Source organism: Cibotium barometz, chromosome 3 (genome assembly GCF_041138505.1).
Source record: "Cibotium barometz isolate CiBa-2024 chromosome 3, ASM4113850v1, whole genome shotgun sequence".
Classification (NCBI taxonomy): Eukaryota; Viridiplantae; Streptophyta; class Polypodiopsida; order Cyatheales; family Cibotiaceae; genus Cibotium; species Cibotium barometz.
The window spans coordinates 8,396,834-8,413,371 of NC_141048.1; the positions used below are offsets into that span (position 1 = coordinate 8,396,834).

The 16,538-nt window shown below is 39.3% G+C and overlaps 1 protein-coding gene across 3 annotated transcripts; it reads left to right on the forward strand.

Moving 5' to 3' along the window:
- The first annotated feature begins 10,613 nt into the window (after positions 1 to 10,613).
- Positions 10,614 to 15,730, forward strand: LOC147639669 (polarity axis stabilization protein). Of its 3 annotated transcripts, XR_015261781.1 has the most exons (4): positions 11,337 to 13,294; positions 13,378 to 13,570; positions 14,465 to 14,659; positions 15,191 to 15,533. XR_015261781.1 is itself a non-coding variant. In XM_086772582.1 (3 exons), the coding sequence occupies exons 1-3, from the start codon at positions 11,337 to 11,339 to the stop codon at positions 15,485 to 15,487; spliced, it is 2,448 nt and encodes an 815-aa protein (XP_086628708.1). In that variant the 5' UTR covers positions 10,614 to 11,336; the 3' UTR covers positions 15,488 to 15,730. The 3 variants fall into 3 exon arrangements, 2 of the variants coding, with proteins under 2 accessions (XP_086628708.1, XP_086628712.1); XM_086772582.1 differs by lacking the exon at positions 14,465 to 14,659 and having other exon boundaries at positions 10,614 to 13,294; positions 15,191 to 15,730; XM_086772586.1 differs by having other exon boundaries at positions 14,465 to 15,533.
- Positions 15,731 to 16,538: the final 808 nt, after the last annotated feature.

Here is a 16,538-nt window from a genome sequence, read left to right on the forward strand (position 1 = left end):
TCAGGACAGGAGTAGAGTAACAGTGCATAAACACCACTAAGCTTTTACAAAGGGGGAGGCTTCTATTTATAGGAAAAAGTGAGTCTCTAACCAAGCAAACTGATTCTAGAATTTTCCAGATCAGTTCGGTCAAATTTTGACTCTCTAGGCCAAAACAGGTAGAAACAAGATCTTTTATTATTCTGAAAAGGGGATTGATTACAAGGGAAGAAACTGGACATCTTGAGGGGCTGGGGAGGAATCTTACACAACTCATTACCATCAAGCTTTTCACTTACAACTATCCTTAAGCTAGGGATCATGAACTCCCAAGGCATTACTACCTCTGAAGTCCATATACACCATCTTAAATGGCATGCAACCAATTGCAACCTTTTATAATGTTCGATAGGCCCATAAAGCTATTATGAGCTTAGACTCCCAGTTAGTGCATCGAGCGTTGATAGTCTTTGTTAATATCAAAATAAGAACCTTGTTGTGGTACTCTCTGCTTAGCCATTTTCTTGTGGATAATATGGTGTTGACTTACAATGAGTTCACGAGATCATGAATGTGTAAGTGAGATTTTTTATTACATTATTGATGAAATGTTTACCTTAATCACTCACTAGCTCAAACGGACATCCAAAGCAAGTAATGATGTTTCTCATAAGAGAAACTTAGCAATTGCTATGGCATCCGCTTTTTGTGAAGCTCTGGCTTCAACCCATTTGGTTACATAATCTATGGCAACAATAATGAAGCGTGCTTGTGTGCCACGTGCAGCAGGACTAATAGGGCCAATGAAATCTAAGCCTTATAATTTAAAAGGTTGGTTGACTCTAACAGGATGGAGTGGCATCATATCCTTCTTTGGCTTTGCACAATGTTGGCACTTGTCACATCCCTTGACAAATAGGACATAATCTTTGAAAAGCATGGTCCACCGATACTGTGATTGGGGTAGTTTTCTTGTTGTAACGTTGCCTGTAAAAAGTGTCCACCAGTACCCCTTGTGGTGTGCTTTTTCGATGTTGTATAAGTATTCATACTCCCTAGGGCAGTGTCTTAATATGTCACCCCTACCTCGTTTATAAAGAGTTCTGGCAATAAGTTAGCAAGGTACACTCTCTTTTAGCAAATTTCTTAATAAATCTTTCCTCTCCTTCCCTTTTGGAAAACCATTAGCTAAAAAGTTAATGATTCTCTCACTCCATTCTATAATTGCCTCAACCTTGATAAGTGTAGCATCAAGTAATGCGTCAACAACCTCGATCGATGCTTTGCCATTAGGTATGTGGGATAGATGATCCGCCATGACATGTTTCTTTTGAGGCCTCACAACTACTATAAAATCAAACTCAAGAAGAAATCAACAGCCACCTTGTGGTCCTTCCTGTGGAGCATGGTTTGTTTACCAAATATAAAAAAGGCTTGATGTGATCAACATAGAAAACAAATTTACTAGCAAGAAGGTAATGCTGAAATTCTTTACAGCATAAACCATTACTAACCCTTCATGCTCAGTGGTGGTGTAATTGATTTCAGCTTCATCTAGTTGCAAACTTGCTAAATTAATAGGATAGTCCAATTTGTGCTCCCCTAGCTATGCTAGGACACATCCAACTATGAAATTAGAGGCATCAATGTGTACATGAAAGATGAGATCCCAGTTAGGTGTTCACAAGATTGGAGCACTAGCAAAGGCTTGCTTCAGCGCATCATAAGCTTGTTTACACTCCTTGGTCCATATAAATACAATCAATAGCTTGTACAAAAAAGACGAGCTATTTCTACATAGAAAAGAATAAACTGATGGTAGTAGCCCGACATGGCCCATGAATCTCTGGACTCCCTTTTAGTTTGTTGGTGGGGGTAATTCCAGGATGACCTTAATTTTATTCTCATCGGTGAAAATCCCATTTTTGGACAGTATATGCCCAAGAATAACTCCATGTTTCACCCAAAATTGAAATTTGTAACGATTTAAGAATATGCGATATAATCGACACCTATCAAACAACCTTTTTAGGCACGCTAGGTGCTCTTTCCAAGACAAATGAATGCATAAATCATCCAAGAAAGCATTGAGAGACTTTCTTAAAAAGTCCTTAAAAGCAATATTCATAAGTCTTTAGAATGTGGTTGGTGCGTTGATTAGACCGAATGGTATAACTCTATAAGCATATACACCATGCTCAGGATAAACCTTGTTTTGGCTTGGTCCTCAAGTGTGATAGAAATTTGATTATAGCTTGAATATCTATTCAAAAAGCTATAAGCCTCCTTTCCCATAACTTGTTTGAGCACATGTTCTGAATATGGCAAGGGGTAGTGATCCCTACACATGGCAGCATTTACTTTCTTGAGTGTTAACCCATTCATAGGGTTAATAAGAGCTACCACCATTATCTTACATCAAGGAGTCAAGGTAGGTACACCAAAGGGTCATACATTCAACATATGAAGCAATGGTGCCAAATCTACAATTGGGACGGGCGCCCATAATGGTGTGACGGAGTATTTATGGTGATTCTCGCTTCAAGAGCATGTGGTAGCATGTAGGATGAAGTCCTAAGTGATGTTCTTCATGGATATATTATGAGAGTAGTCATTGTAATAGCATTAGGCCTCTTATGAGCCTAAAGTGCCCGGTCGCCCATAGTTTGAGTGTGAACACTTATGGCCATGTATATAAGTGAATTTCTCTCATAATACAATAGACTCTCCCATTGTGCAATTAAGTCTTGCTCTTGCTAATCTCTCTCTCTAATGCATGCTAGTGAGTGTGTGTGAGCGAAGTGAGGTGGGAGGAGGGATGAGTACCCATAGTGCAGCAAAGCGGTGTGACAACGCTCGCGGGAGGAGCGGTAGAATTGCTTCTCAAGGAGTTGTAGAGCTTGGAGACCTCAAGGATTATAAGCTCAGCCATTGGAAAGATCCTCACGACAGTTTGCGGCTCACCAAGTAATCTCTTATTGGATATGTTTCAAGAAGGATTAGGGTGAGCCATAACATTTTTGGCACCATTGCCAAGGAGCCATCCCTTAGCTTTTTCTATCGTTTTTTCTCTAATCTATGTATTACCCATTGCCCATTATCTTGATTAATGGTTTCCCATGAAAAAGATGTGGATTTGATGATTATTTGTGTGTGATTTGGTGTAGAATAGCTCTCTTTTTTGTTTTTGTAAAGAATATTTTTTGCTTAATTTGTTGTTTTTGTTGTTGTTATTGTGGTTTTTCATGTTCTTAGGGCTTGCACATAGTTTATATTAGGCTTAGTTTGCGGGTGAGCCATAACATTGAGATCAACACACACTCAAAGTTTTCCATTCTTCTTGGGCACAACCACAAATGGGTGAGACCCATTCTGAGTGTTCAATCTCATAGATGAATCCACACTCAATGAGTTGATCAATCTCCTCCTTAACAATGCTTGCATATTTGGGATTCATTGGATAGGGTCGCTCTTGGACTAGTTTGGCTTTGGATACCATGGGGATGGTGTGTTGTACCACCTCTGTGGGAACCCCTTTCATATCATGGTATGTCCATGTAAAGCAATCCCTATACTCCTTGAGGAGAGCTACAAGTTCAACCTCCTCGGCCTTATTTAAGTCCTTGGATATGTAGATAGGCTTAGGATCTTCTCTTAGTTCAACCAAGTCTACTTCCTTGACCTCTATAGGCCCGTCATAGACTCCTCCACTCTCACTTATGAGGTTACGTTTGGCATTATCAAATACTAACTTGGGTTCCCCTATGCTATATGACTTGTAATGCTCAGGTATTGGGCGCAAATCAGGCTTATTTTCCTTTCCTTCTTTAGCTGCAACCTTAGTTAGCTTCTCATTCCTTCTATGCAAGTTCACAATTTTGTTTCTTTCTAGCTGAGCGACTCAATTTTGGTTCATCAGAGACTTCCACCTTAGCTATATCAATTGGGGGTGGTCTACAATACTTGACCTTTTGTAACTCCTTTCCCCAATCATCTATAAACTTTCAATGTAAGTCAATTGCACCCATGTACTGGAGGCATTGGGCGATAGGAGGCATTGGGCAATAGTTGTTCTTTCTAGCCTTCTATGATGATTCCCCAATCGTCTATAAACTTTCAATGTAAGTCAATTGCACCCATGTACTGGAGGCATTGGGCGATAGTTGTTCTTTCTTGTTTGCAGCCTTCTATGATGATTCACTACGTAGTGTTTATGTGTGTTCCATCTTTGGAGAAACTCCTTAGCGTCTTAACAAACTTCCTAGATTGGGAATCCGTATCAAATTCTAAGGTACTCCCTAGCAATTTCTTTGGATGTTGTGGACTCTGTTTTTCTTGTGGTGGTGACTGAGGAGTTGCTATCGCTTTCAGTTTCTATTTCAGACCCCTCACCACTATTGGTGCTTGAGCATGAGTCATCTCATGTGGACTCAAGTTCACTGACCAATCCCCTTAGTATTAAAGCTCATGTTTTCTCTGTTAACAAAAATAGTCAACAAAGTTGTAAAGGGATGAGAGAAAACCTTTTTTTGGTTTTATGCTTTAGGAGGTAAGTGAATATAGCACAGACGACCAAGAAACAATTTTGATAAAGTTTCTAGGTGCAAAGAGTATAGAGGACATGTACACATCAATGAAGTTAACATATGCTGTGATGAGAAAAGCTCATTTATTCTTTGCTAACAAAAATAGCGAACAAACTTCTAAAGGGATGAGAGACGACCTTCTAGCTTGGTTATCATACAAGAAGGAGGAGTGACCATTGCCAAGAATAGAAACCACTCTTTATCTTTAGACAATGTTGACTTAAGTGATGTTTAAACTATAGAAAAATTCATTTCTTAAACTATTGACGTATAGTTAAGATCACATGTATTATTTTTATCTATTTTAAAAAAATATCTCAAATGAAAGTGATGTTTTTTTATCTCAAACTCATGTAATGTTTTTATCTATAATTATTTAGAAGTTTTAGCTATTTATAAATATTATATTTCAATAAATTATTTATAGTAATAAAGTTTAGAAGAAGCTTTTTATTTTAAAAAATTATGACCTAAGTGTTGATGATGAAATTTATGAAGTTTTACTTTATAAGTGTTCTTAAAAATGCTCCAAATCTCTCTCTCTCTCTCTCTCTCTCTCTCTCTCTCTCTCTCTCTCACACACACACACACACACACACACACACACACACACACACAAAATGAAATGTGTGTATCTTTCGATGTCCACAATAAAATAGTGCAATATTCTCTAGTACATATGAAAAAAAATATTTTAAATCTGTCTCTTTAGTCTCTCTCTCAAAGTTGACATGTGTGTCTTTAGATATCTACATAATAGTACAATATTCTCTCTCTCAAAGTTGACATGTGTGCTCCATGTGTGTCTTTAGATATCCACATAATCGTACAATATTCTCCATGATATATAGAAATCATTAGAATAACAACACTTAGTAAAATAAAAAACTCGAGTTTCATTGTATTTCTCTTTATAAAATCTCATCTTCAACTTAGAAAATTATTTTTCTATAACAATTATTGTATAGTGATTTTTTATATATTAATTTGTTATATAGCAATATTTTACTAGATAAATTACTATATAGTAATTTGTTAATTATTGATTACTATATAGCAATATTTTACTGTATAGGAAAGTTTTCCTATCTATCAATTACTATATAGTGAATGCTTTCATGACTTTTGCTATATAACAACTTTTTACTACATAGTTTACTATATAGGAATTTATCTAGTAAAATATTGCTATATAGGAAAGTTTTCCTATCTATCAATTACTATATAGTGAATGCTTTCATGACTTTTGCTATATAGCAACTTTTTACTATATAGTTTACCATATAGTAACTTTTTACTACAAAGTTTACTATATAGTGATTTATTGCTAGTTTATTTGCTATATAGTGATTTATTGCTAGTTTATTTGCTATTTAGCAAGTATTTTCCTAGAATGAAGAACTAGGAAGTGTTCCACTTTTCCTAGATCCAGACTTTTATTGGATATATGTTCATTTTTTCTTGTAAACTCTCTAGTAAAATGTTTTTTTTTTGCTATGTAGGAATGATTTTTTACACAAAGCAAGGAGAGAAACTAGAAATTCATACTATGAAGTCAATAGAATTTAAAACACCAAACAAAAACATCAAATTATTGGAAATAAACCTTACAATCATAGAATTGCTCAAAATAACAAAAACACTAACCTAGAATATATAAATTGTTCAAATCTGTCACATTTAAGGTAGTTAGAATGTTAGTAGCATTAAAAGGTGGGTTTTACCCCAAACTTGGTGAGGTTACACAAGTAACAATAAAATATTCGATGAATCTATTATAATATTAGTAAAACGTGGTCCCACAAAGTGTACAAAAGAGAGAGAGAGAGAGAGAGAGAGAGAGAGAGAGAGGGAGTCAATATCTTAATATTATCTTTTTCCTCTCTCTTATCTACGTGGAAGAGAGAGAAATATCTTAGACGGTCCTTAATATCTTACTATTATCTTTTGCCTCTCTCTTATCTACGTGGAAGAGAGAGAAATCTCTTAGATGGTCCTAGAGAGTGTATAAGAGAGAGAGAGAGAGAGAGAGAGAGAGAGAGAGAGAGAGAGAGTCAATCTCTTAATATTATCTTTTGCCTCTCTCTTATCTACATGGAAGAGAGAGAAATCGCTTAGATGGTCCTTTTTTAGTGCAAAATTTGCCTAATGACCATCTTTTTGATCCTCTGTGAGCAAGAAATAAAAAAGTAAACTAGGCCATGCCAGGTTGGGTTTACTTTGTGGGTTTTTTTTTTAAGTTAACCGGGTTGCGCCTAGCAAAAGTAAACTAGGCCACGCCTACACCACCATTTTGAGCATATTTATTTTATAAGCATGGTAGAGCAAATGCATAGATGGTTTTTGGGACAGTGGGTCTTGTCACACTACCACAACCATAAAAAAGAGGTTGCCACAAATAACATTGGTCTTGTGATAATACTCATAAGATTGGGTGTCTTTAGAGAGGTAGCACTTTATGAAACTCTATGTCATGATCTTAGGGCTCACCCACGAGATGCGTAGGATTATTAGAATTTTTTTTCCCCGTCGTGTTTATCATGGCATGTCTACTTATATGTATCATCACTCCATAGGAGCGAGATGTATTGAGTTATTTTATTTTCCAAGTTTGTAAATTTATCTTTTATTCTAAATAACAATGTATATTTAAAAATGGTCCTAGTAGGCTAGTACCAATATTTTCAACTTTTTGGATCGAGGAGTTGAGATTTTCCTAAGTAATTCTTGATGGAGATGATAAGATCATTGTAAAGGGAATTTAGAGGAACAACTTGTATGAGCTTTTGGCATTTATAGTCCAGACTTAATTGAGTAGCAACAAACTTTGGCATGAGAGATATGGACATCTCTGACCCATTCAAAGATGCATAAAGCTCAATCCTCATCCTTTGAACTAGCAAGAAGTGAAAGAGAAACCCATGCAAGGCTAAGAAAAATTACCAACAACAAAGGACCCGTATCACATGCTATAACAATGGTTACCCAATAATTTCCTAGAAGTCCAAAGCTTCTAAGATGGCTACTCCATATCTCGATTTTTAAGAACAAGGCCTTGACCCATCACCATCCACACAAGCCTTGAACAATCAGCCCAAATGGTGTGCTAACTTGAGAAGGTGCACTTGTAGACAATAAGAAGCTCAATTGTAACCAAAAAAGACAAAAGAACTTGTGATGTGCAAGATGAGCACATCAAAAAGGTGGATTTAACCTCTACTCCAAAAATTGGAGTGTCTCTCCAAAGAAAACCTTTTAAGTGAGTAGAACCACAAGAACATGCATTCTAATATGATGAAGCACACTACACAAAAAAAAAAGATTCAACCTCCTCCTAACCTCAATAGCCTTGCAAACAATCTTTTAGAAGAAAATAGGAACTTCAACGATGGCATCAGTGCAAGTGGCTTGGAAGAGCTCCTTCTTTTACTACAACATCAAGTGGAGAACATCATAGGTAGCCTCTCACACATCAATGTGGATACTCAATTCTCATTGGCAATCAACATTAGAGACACAGCCATAACCCCAAGGTAGGATGATCCACAATGCTACCAATCACAACCATGCAACCTTCACTCAATATCTAAACTAGGTAGCCTCTCACACATCAATGTGGATACTCAATTCTCATTGGCAATCAACATTAGAGACACAGCCATAACCCCAAGGTAGGATGATCCACCATGCTACCAATCACAACCATGCAACCTTCACTCAATATCTAAACTACTACTTTGCTAAATCTCACATGAGTAGTAAGTACTACGATATAACCATATGGGAGAGTAAAAATAGAACCAAACTCTACACACACGAATATCTGTAGTACACTACTTGAAAAGTGGCACACAAGAGCTTGTGGCTACATTTATCCACTAGTTATATAGCAAAAACTTTGATGAAAGCAAAATCTAGCTACTTCTCGGTTGTGACAGTTCATCAAGCTAAGCTCTACTTACTAAAAGTATAGCATTCGACTCCACTGTCATTGCAAAGCCCTTTGCTTCTAGAAGATAAAAAATGTGATGTTTTCATAAGTTGATTGTCCATATTGAGGTGCTCACCACCTTTCTTGTGTGCATAGATTTAAAGGGTGGGAGTCTTCACGCACACTTTATGCTCTATGCTGCATCTTTCTTCTAAAAAGTTGGGCACAGTCATATGAGTCCTCTTACTAGATTCTCTTACTAGATAACTAATCATTGATGGTTAGTTTACTACCAATTTGTGTCCTCTTTAAAAACTAGAGATGTTTTTTGCCAAGCATGTTACCATTAAATTTACTTAATTGTTGGCTAAATTTGATATGCTTTATGCCCATGGGTTTGTAATTCTTAATCTATATGAGAGCAAATACACAACAATATGTGAGTGTGCACCACATTCAAGCTTTGGAACGTTTTTTTAAAAATCCTCTTCCTTATCTATTTTTACTCGGTGAGTGTGTGTGTTTTGTGTGGGGGGATCACATACATACACGATCTAATGAGAATTTTAGTGTCTTCGGTATGTAAATATGAGCGAGTGAGTGAGTGTCAGAGTGTGTGTGTGTGTGTGTGTGTGTGTGTAATGTGTGTGTACACATCGCGCATGCATTTTAATTTTTTGAGTGTTTTTGGAATATGGACAAAGCATCAAAAGGTTCAAAGATCTATCTCTTTTAATAACATTCCCTCACCTTTCTTTCAATTTTGAGCATTACCTTGTTGGAGCATGACAAGCAAATACACTTTGGGATAGACCAATCTATTTGATCTCTTTCAATTTGACTGCTTTTATTAACCCAATTACCTTTGCAACACCATTTAATTGACCTTTTTTGTCTCAAAATAAAGTTCTAATATTTATTGCATGATTTATCCAACATCATGAATTGATTATATATTTTTATTATCCATGACATAATGATATAGTTTTGGTGAATAAACAGATGCAATTGCAATTTTAAAAAAGTTTTGCATTGATGCAATTGTCAACATTTTAGATTTTTAAATTTTAAGTTAACATTGTTGGAGTCCGAATGTGAGAACCTTTAGGCTTCAAGATAGGATAAATTAAATTTTTTATATTTCAAATCAAGATTCATACTCAAATACTCATTTAAAAAATTTAACTTTGATCATCATATATGTTTTGTGATCCATAATGCATGCATGCTCTTGTAACCCCCAAGTGTAAATCATGTGAGAACCTTTAGGCTTCAAGATAGGATAAATTAAATTTTTGATATTTCAAATCAAGATTCATACTTAAATACTCATTTAAAAAATTTAACTATGATCATCATATATGTTTTGTGATCCATAATGCATGCTCTTGTAACCCCCAAGTGTAAATCAATAAACGTTGAAGCTATCATAAACTTATAACATGCTTATAACGTACAACCTTGGGTAAAGAGGTGACCATTTAGTAATGTAACATAATGGCTCCTTTTCATTTGAAAATACATTTAATCATGAAGGAAGATTTCAAATTTTATGATAAAATTGTTTAAGAGAAAAAAGTACATATAATTTTAAAGGTTTTTCTTTTGTTGCTGAGTAAGTAGAGTAAGACAAGGTAGGCTTCGAGAAGAGAGAGAGAGAGAGAAAGGTGTCCTATGGAACCAATACAAGCAAATTCATCCACTACAAGTCCATAACACTAAGTCCATTGGGCCGACAAAGTGAACAAACACAAGAAAGAGAAAAGGAAATCTACTAATTAGCTACTTTAGCTCCCATAATCAAAAGACTCATCAAATGAAGATTAAGAGTTACACCAATTAGGGATTGGTTTGGGGGTGCAAAAATCTTGGATAATGGCTCTTCCTTGTGGAGCATGCTTAGTTGGTCGCCTTGCAAGCCTCCACTTTGCTCCTTCTACTTTAATTGTGCAAGTGTGAGTGTTGGAGGGAGAGAAAGAGAGAGAGAGGGGGGGGAGGGTGGGTGAGGTGTGTGGGGTGGCACAACCTCTCTCCCAAAGCATGCTTATACTAGCATTGGTTCTTGTTTAAACATCATGGTTTCTTGTCAAAAGAGGGTGCTTACCTCAAAAGCTCCTGCTCTAGCTCATAGCATAGAAGATTGGGTGCTTTTGAATTGGAACCTTTTATGTTTCCTAGGGTTGGTTCAGGTTGTTTATTTAACTAAAGACTATTTAATAAGTGGATATCAGATAATCGAATGCACACAAAGCCATTAGTACTCTACTTCTGCCGAACTGGCTCGTGACAAAAAAAGCTCTGTTCATTTCCATCCCTATCGCCACAGCCATCGCCATAGCGATCGCCTGCCACCATCATCTTCTCATCTCTACCTTCAATCTGTCGACTATCTTGCTTTCGCCCTATTACCACCCAAACGCCCACTTTGCACTCTACCCTGCAACTGCCTGTCTGATTCAGGGTGTAACTATTCTTTTTAGGGTACGAGGTTATCCTCTGAGATGCCCGACAAGTCTTTGGACGGTTTTTCTGTCTGATAGCCTCTTGCAGAACGCCATCTTGGTGCTCGGAAACCCTAACAGAGTGTAGAGCAGATACCAGAGCTCGAAAAAATCTCTTGCAGAAGGATGAGGAGGGTACGGAGAAAAGGCGATTTTTGGCACCACTCATGTTGTGGCTAGGTGAACCAGATGCTGCTGTTTGAATTTCAAGGTTGCTTGGAACCTTCATTGAAAGGTTTAGTAGAAGTTCTGATTTTTTCCGTACATGCCATGCATCTGTACATACAATAGCATTTGAAACATAGATCGAGCACATGAATTGAGAGGCTGGGGGACATCATGAAACGAAGTGTTTCTCTAGCTGTGCCCAGCTCTGACCTCGATGCAAGACAAGATTCCATGGCCTTGCGGCGATGGATGTTGGCCCTTTGTGCCATTAGATTTGATTTGGAGCAGGGCCAAGTGGTGGAAGCCTGTTATCCGGCTGGAGCGATCAGTCCAGAAGAGGAGCTTGATGTTGCCTTCAATTCATTTCCAGACTCCATGTCACAAGGTCACAACCGGACGAGTGTCTACGATTGCATGTTCTTTTTCCGCATTCGGAGGCGAGGAACAGTCTCTGTTAACCCTCAAACTGTGAATGTTCGCCGAACCACATCTTCTTTCATCCCAGAACCTGATGGGGAGAGGCACTTTTCAACAGATGTCGTAGAGAAAAGCTCCAGGGAAGGGGCAGAAAGCAGGGATTTGTCTGCAGCAGCAGGAGGGTCTACTTTGTCAAAAGATGGAACCACTGTACCTTTGGTGATCTCTGATCAAGTGCATCGAAGAATATCAAGAGAGACCTCCATATCTTTCGATGGACGCTTGGATGGGATCTATGATGATGGAGCTGGAAGAAGATGGTCGTTACCTGGGATTCTGACAAATCTTGTTTCTCCAAGTGTAAGGTCAAGAAGTTCTGAAGCTGACACTGGTCCCCGCCAAAGCTTGGATCCAACCTCACATGGGATTATACCTGGAAATGGGACTGCTGGAAATCGGGGTGGCCCAGGAAGTGGTGGCCCTAGGTACCTCTACGGTTTTGTTTTCAATAGACAAAGGAAGGACGAGCGACTTAAAAGAGGAGGGGAACAAAAATCAGTGGTGATTCTGTCAGAACGTCCTTACTCCAATGTTTTCAGATCTCTCTTGCAAATCTTGGGTCCCCTCTACTTCGACATTGGCATACGAGGATTGGAGCAGGTAGCTGCATATGTGGCCCAGTGGCCAACCCCAGTTCATGGTGCAGTGATGGAGCTTCCTGTAGGAAATGTTGCCCTCAGAGCGCACCTTCCACCAGCATACACACTTCCCCCATGTTGCGGCACCCCTATGGATGACTTCACTTCTGCCATGGCTCCGGCTTCCCCCTTGAATCCCTCCATCCCACACGGGATCTTCCACGAGGCAGATGTATTTGGAATATTTCGGGGTATTTTGATGCAGCTGTGGGAGCTCTGGGAGCTCATTCTGATTGGCGAGCCATTACTTGTGATTGCACCAACTCCTTCACAATGTTGTGAAGCTGTAGCGGCCTTAGTGGGTTTAGTGGCTCCTTTACCATGCAGTGTTGATTTCCGACCTTATTTTACAATTCACGATCCTGATTTTGTTCTTCTGAATTCTCTGAGGGAAGGAGAGCAAGTCCCCCCCATGATTTTAGGGGTCACCAATCTCTTTTTCCTGAAGGTCATGCGAACTCTCCCACATGTAGTATCAGTGGGCCCTTCGCTGTCCACACCGAACAAGATCACGCTGTTGACGAGGTCTAATACACCCAACAGCGGAGGGAATAACCAGGGACGGCTGCAGCTGCAGCTACAGCTTTCTCCTTTGAAGAAGTTCTCCCCAACAAATCTTCTCAAGAATGCACGGGTGAAACGAGATGGACCTCTCTGTCTCATGACTGAGCATAGGGAGGCTCTATGGACAAATTACATGCCCACTACAAAGCCAGATACAGCAGTGTTGAATCGTCTCGTGGATGCTGGAGTGTCTCCAAGGATCGAGGAATCCATGTCACTGGTCAACAATGAGATCCTGCGTCGACACTTCTTGGAGTTAACCACAAATTTCCTTGCTCCCTTTGGCCCTTACTTAAGGGCCACAACACCCCAGGAAGGGGCATCACCATTTGTGGACCCTCCACCTTTGCCTCCATTTGATGCCCATGGATTCCTTGAGGGGCTTGCAGCAAGGGGCCCAGGAAAGTTTTTAGCAAAGCGCCTACGTTCCAACTGGCTTGACCTCTACAGGTTTTTTTTTGCATTTCATACTTTGTTATATTTTGTCTGCTTGCCCTGTTCGCGACCGACAGTCCAGTTATCTTTTTTTACAGGAGGTTCCTCAAAGGACCCAACTTCATGCCATGGTTTCAAAGAAGGCGTGCCGTGGCTGAGCATGAACAACATCGTATATGGAGACAAGCCAGGGTTAAGGCTGATATCCGCATATTTATTTCAAAGATGTCAGAAGTGGAGGTGATTGATTCTTTCAATGCTGTAGAGAGGCACTTGCTTGCTGAAGTACAGGTATATGGAAACTTTCCGTCTTTGTTTTTCATACTAAAAAAAAAACATTTTTATTTAATTGTTCTTGACGAGTGTATTCCATTTAGTGAGCCACAATTAAATATTGAACCCTTTCTGTGATCGCTACACTGCAAATGCAGAAGTTGGTAGAAATCACAGCGAGTGTTTCAAAACAACGGCTTCTGAAGTGGCAGTATAGCTCAGTCTAAGAAACTTTGTTTAGTCTAAGAAGCTAGAAAATATTTGTTTGTGGGCCTCCCAGTTTAGCATCTCTGGTTTGCTGACAGCTGCTTTTAAACATTGTGTCACCCTGTCTGTAACTTTGCAAGAACCTAGACTTTCGTAGATCATATACAAGGCTACAACCGGAGGGTCCTCTTTACTTAGGCTCTTCATGATCTGCTCTTATGCACAAGAAAAAAACGAGGCCCTTCTGAGAGAGATGGGCTAACTGGCTGGTTCAAGTGGAAGTTGCCACTTTGAAAGCTTTTAAAGCACTAATTCCCTGAAGAAACCTAGTCCCTGCCCTGCCCAGGTGTTTGCTGCACTCTATGTCATAGAGAGAATAAATGGACATCAGAAGACACGTCAACTGCAAAATTTTGGTTTTCTATTCTGCCCTCACTAGAGTTCACATGTACTGTGTGATCAATCCACCATGCTCTGTGTAAGTTTAACCCATCAAGAAGTTGGGCAGCAACAGTCATCTATAAAAAGCATGGCTTGTGACATAAAATACTCACACAGTATTTTGCATATTGTTATTGTTAAGTGAGAAAGTTTTAAAGCAGGGCTTACAACTACAAGTTTTGTACTCAACTAGCACAAGTCAAACAGACTTGCTGAAGCACACGATACTTACAGAGATTCTTGGAACGGACTTGGTTTTTGTAGGGGCTGCTCCAAGCCGACAACTAGTCAGCCCCTGTATCGCCGTAGCCATCCTTTGGGCACCTATTGGCTGACCCTTTGTGCATGTGAATCAGGCCCATGCAGCGCTTCTCTCTGGCCATGTCCTTTGCCATGCCTTATGTCCTTTGGCTGCTCGTAAAGCATCTGCTTCTTGTACAGGTGAACTTATAAATAGAGGTAAGGTTTGTCAACTCTCCCCTCTATTAAGACTACGCCTAGCCTTTTGAGCATTAAAAGTGACTTTTAAGCTACTTGGAAGCAAATTGCTCGGTGCGCCGGATAGTATGGTATATTGCAGCTCCTTGTTTCAGGCTCCCTTTCATACTGATGTGAAAAGATTCTCTTGGGAAACTTAAGCACAATTCAGATTTTCTTATTTTATTCTTATAGTGCACTCAACTCTCTCCTTTATTAAGACTGCAGTTGCTGTGTAGCCTGTAAGTGTTAGAAGGGACTCCTAATCTACTTGAAAGCAAATTGCCTGGTGTTAGTATGGTATACGGCAGCTCCTTATTTCAGGCTCCCTTCATACTGATGCAAAAACTTGGATTCAATTAGTGCACTCAAGCAACCCAATAATGTCAAAATGTGAAGGCATGAATCTTAGACTTGATAATTGTGGATTGTAGTAGCAGTGCTCGTCAGTCAGCTAGGGTATATATAGAGGGTACCTGATTTAATCGACCTTTTTGCTTTGCTGTTCTTCAGTCTTTGCAACGGGCTGGCATGGGGGGCACAGATTCTCTGGCTTGCCAGAAGTTGCGCGGTGACTTGAGGACAATCTACAATGCATTGCCAATGGATATGCAGCAGTTATTGCTTTTCAATCCTCAAAAAGCAGCTCTCCTTCAAGGAAGTAAGGAGTTCACAAAGCTTCCAGGTAGGCTTTCAGTGCTAGTGTCTAGAAGCGCCGAATCGCCACCTGCCAACACAAACACAGACCAAGGAAAGCTCAGCCAATTGCAAGAGCTTCCTTTTGCTACACTTGATCTCAAGAGAAACTGAGTTGCTTCTTATACCATGAAAAGGAATGCAACTGTTATTCTGGGCATTGCAATCTTTTCTTTTCAATGTACATGGTTTCTGTGTTTGGTGTCTTTGGAAGTTTTTGAGTGACCGATCATGTTTTCCCTAAGGTTTAAGATGTGCAACTTCCAATGCTTGCCGTAGACAAGGCTTCAAAACGATGTCTAATTTCTTAGTTATGGTCACTTACAAATTATTGAGAACTTTTGATGGGTTGAGCTACATGTGTCCAGATTGACTATGCTGAACTTGGTGTGTTGGTTAGGGACATCTGTGTTTCATTACAAATTATTGAGAACTTTTGATGGGTTGAGCTACATGTGTCCAGATTGACTATGCCATTATCCCTGAACTTGGTGTGTTGGTTAGGGACATCTGTGTTTCATTACAAAATTGTCATTGTTTGAACTTTGAAAGACTTGGAAAGTTGTGCATTTTGTCACTTTTTATAATGTCCATGGAACCATTGCTTGCCATAGCTTCTTGGTTGTACCTCTGAAAGATGGTATTTTGAGATTAACTTTTTTTTTTTCCCAGCTGTCCACTAAACGTGTGCGTGTTTTGTTGACCTGAATGTTACAATCTATGATTCTAGGAGCACACAGTGTGCAGAGAGGAATTAGGGAGGACACGTGGAGGGCTCACCCTCATAAGGTGTTCTCAGCCACCTTTGTAACATCATTGCCCCAACATAGTGAGCTTGCAGCAGCAGGGGCACACATGGTTGGAACCCACCAGTGCTTCCTCTTGCTAGCCGCCATGCTCTATGACTTAGGCAATTTACCTGAAGTTTGTTTCTTGGTTGTTTTAGCTCTTAGCATTTCCTATCAGAGATGTATACACATTGTACCTTCGTAGTCTCGTAGGTCATTATTTTGGCCTCGTGCAAATCTCTCTCTCTCACACACACACGTGCATGTGTGTGTACGCAAGAAACTCTTCAACCAAACCTGGAGGGCCTTCGAGCATTACCATGTGTTAGTATGAAGAGCTTTTTAGTGTTGTGGTTGCTGGTGAACACAAGAAAATG

Bases quoted from the DNA above. Each gene is read 5' to 3' on its own strand.
- LOC147639669 (XM_086772582.1), top strand. From the start codon at position 11,337: ATGAAACGAAGTGTTTCTCTAGCTGTGCCCAGCTCTGACCTCGATGCA. The intron at 13,295-13,377 runs GTTTTTTTTTGC...CTTTTTTTACAG, and splicing joins AACTGGCTTGACCTCTACAG to GAGGTTCCTCAAAGGACCCA. The intron at 13,571-15,190 runs GTATATGGAAAC...GCTGTTCTTCAG, and splicing joins ACTTGCTTGCTGAAGTACAG to TCTTTGCAACGGGCTGGCAT.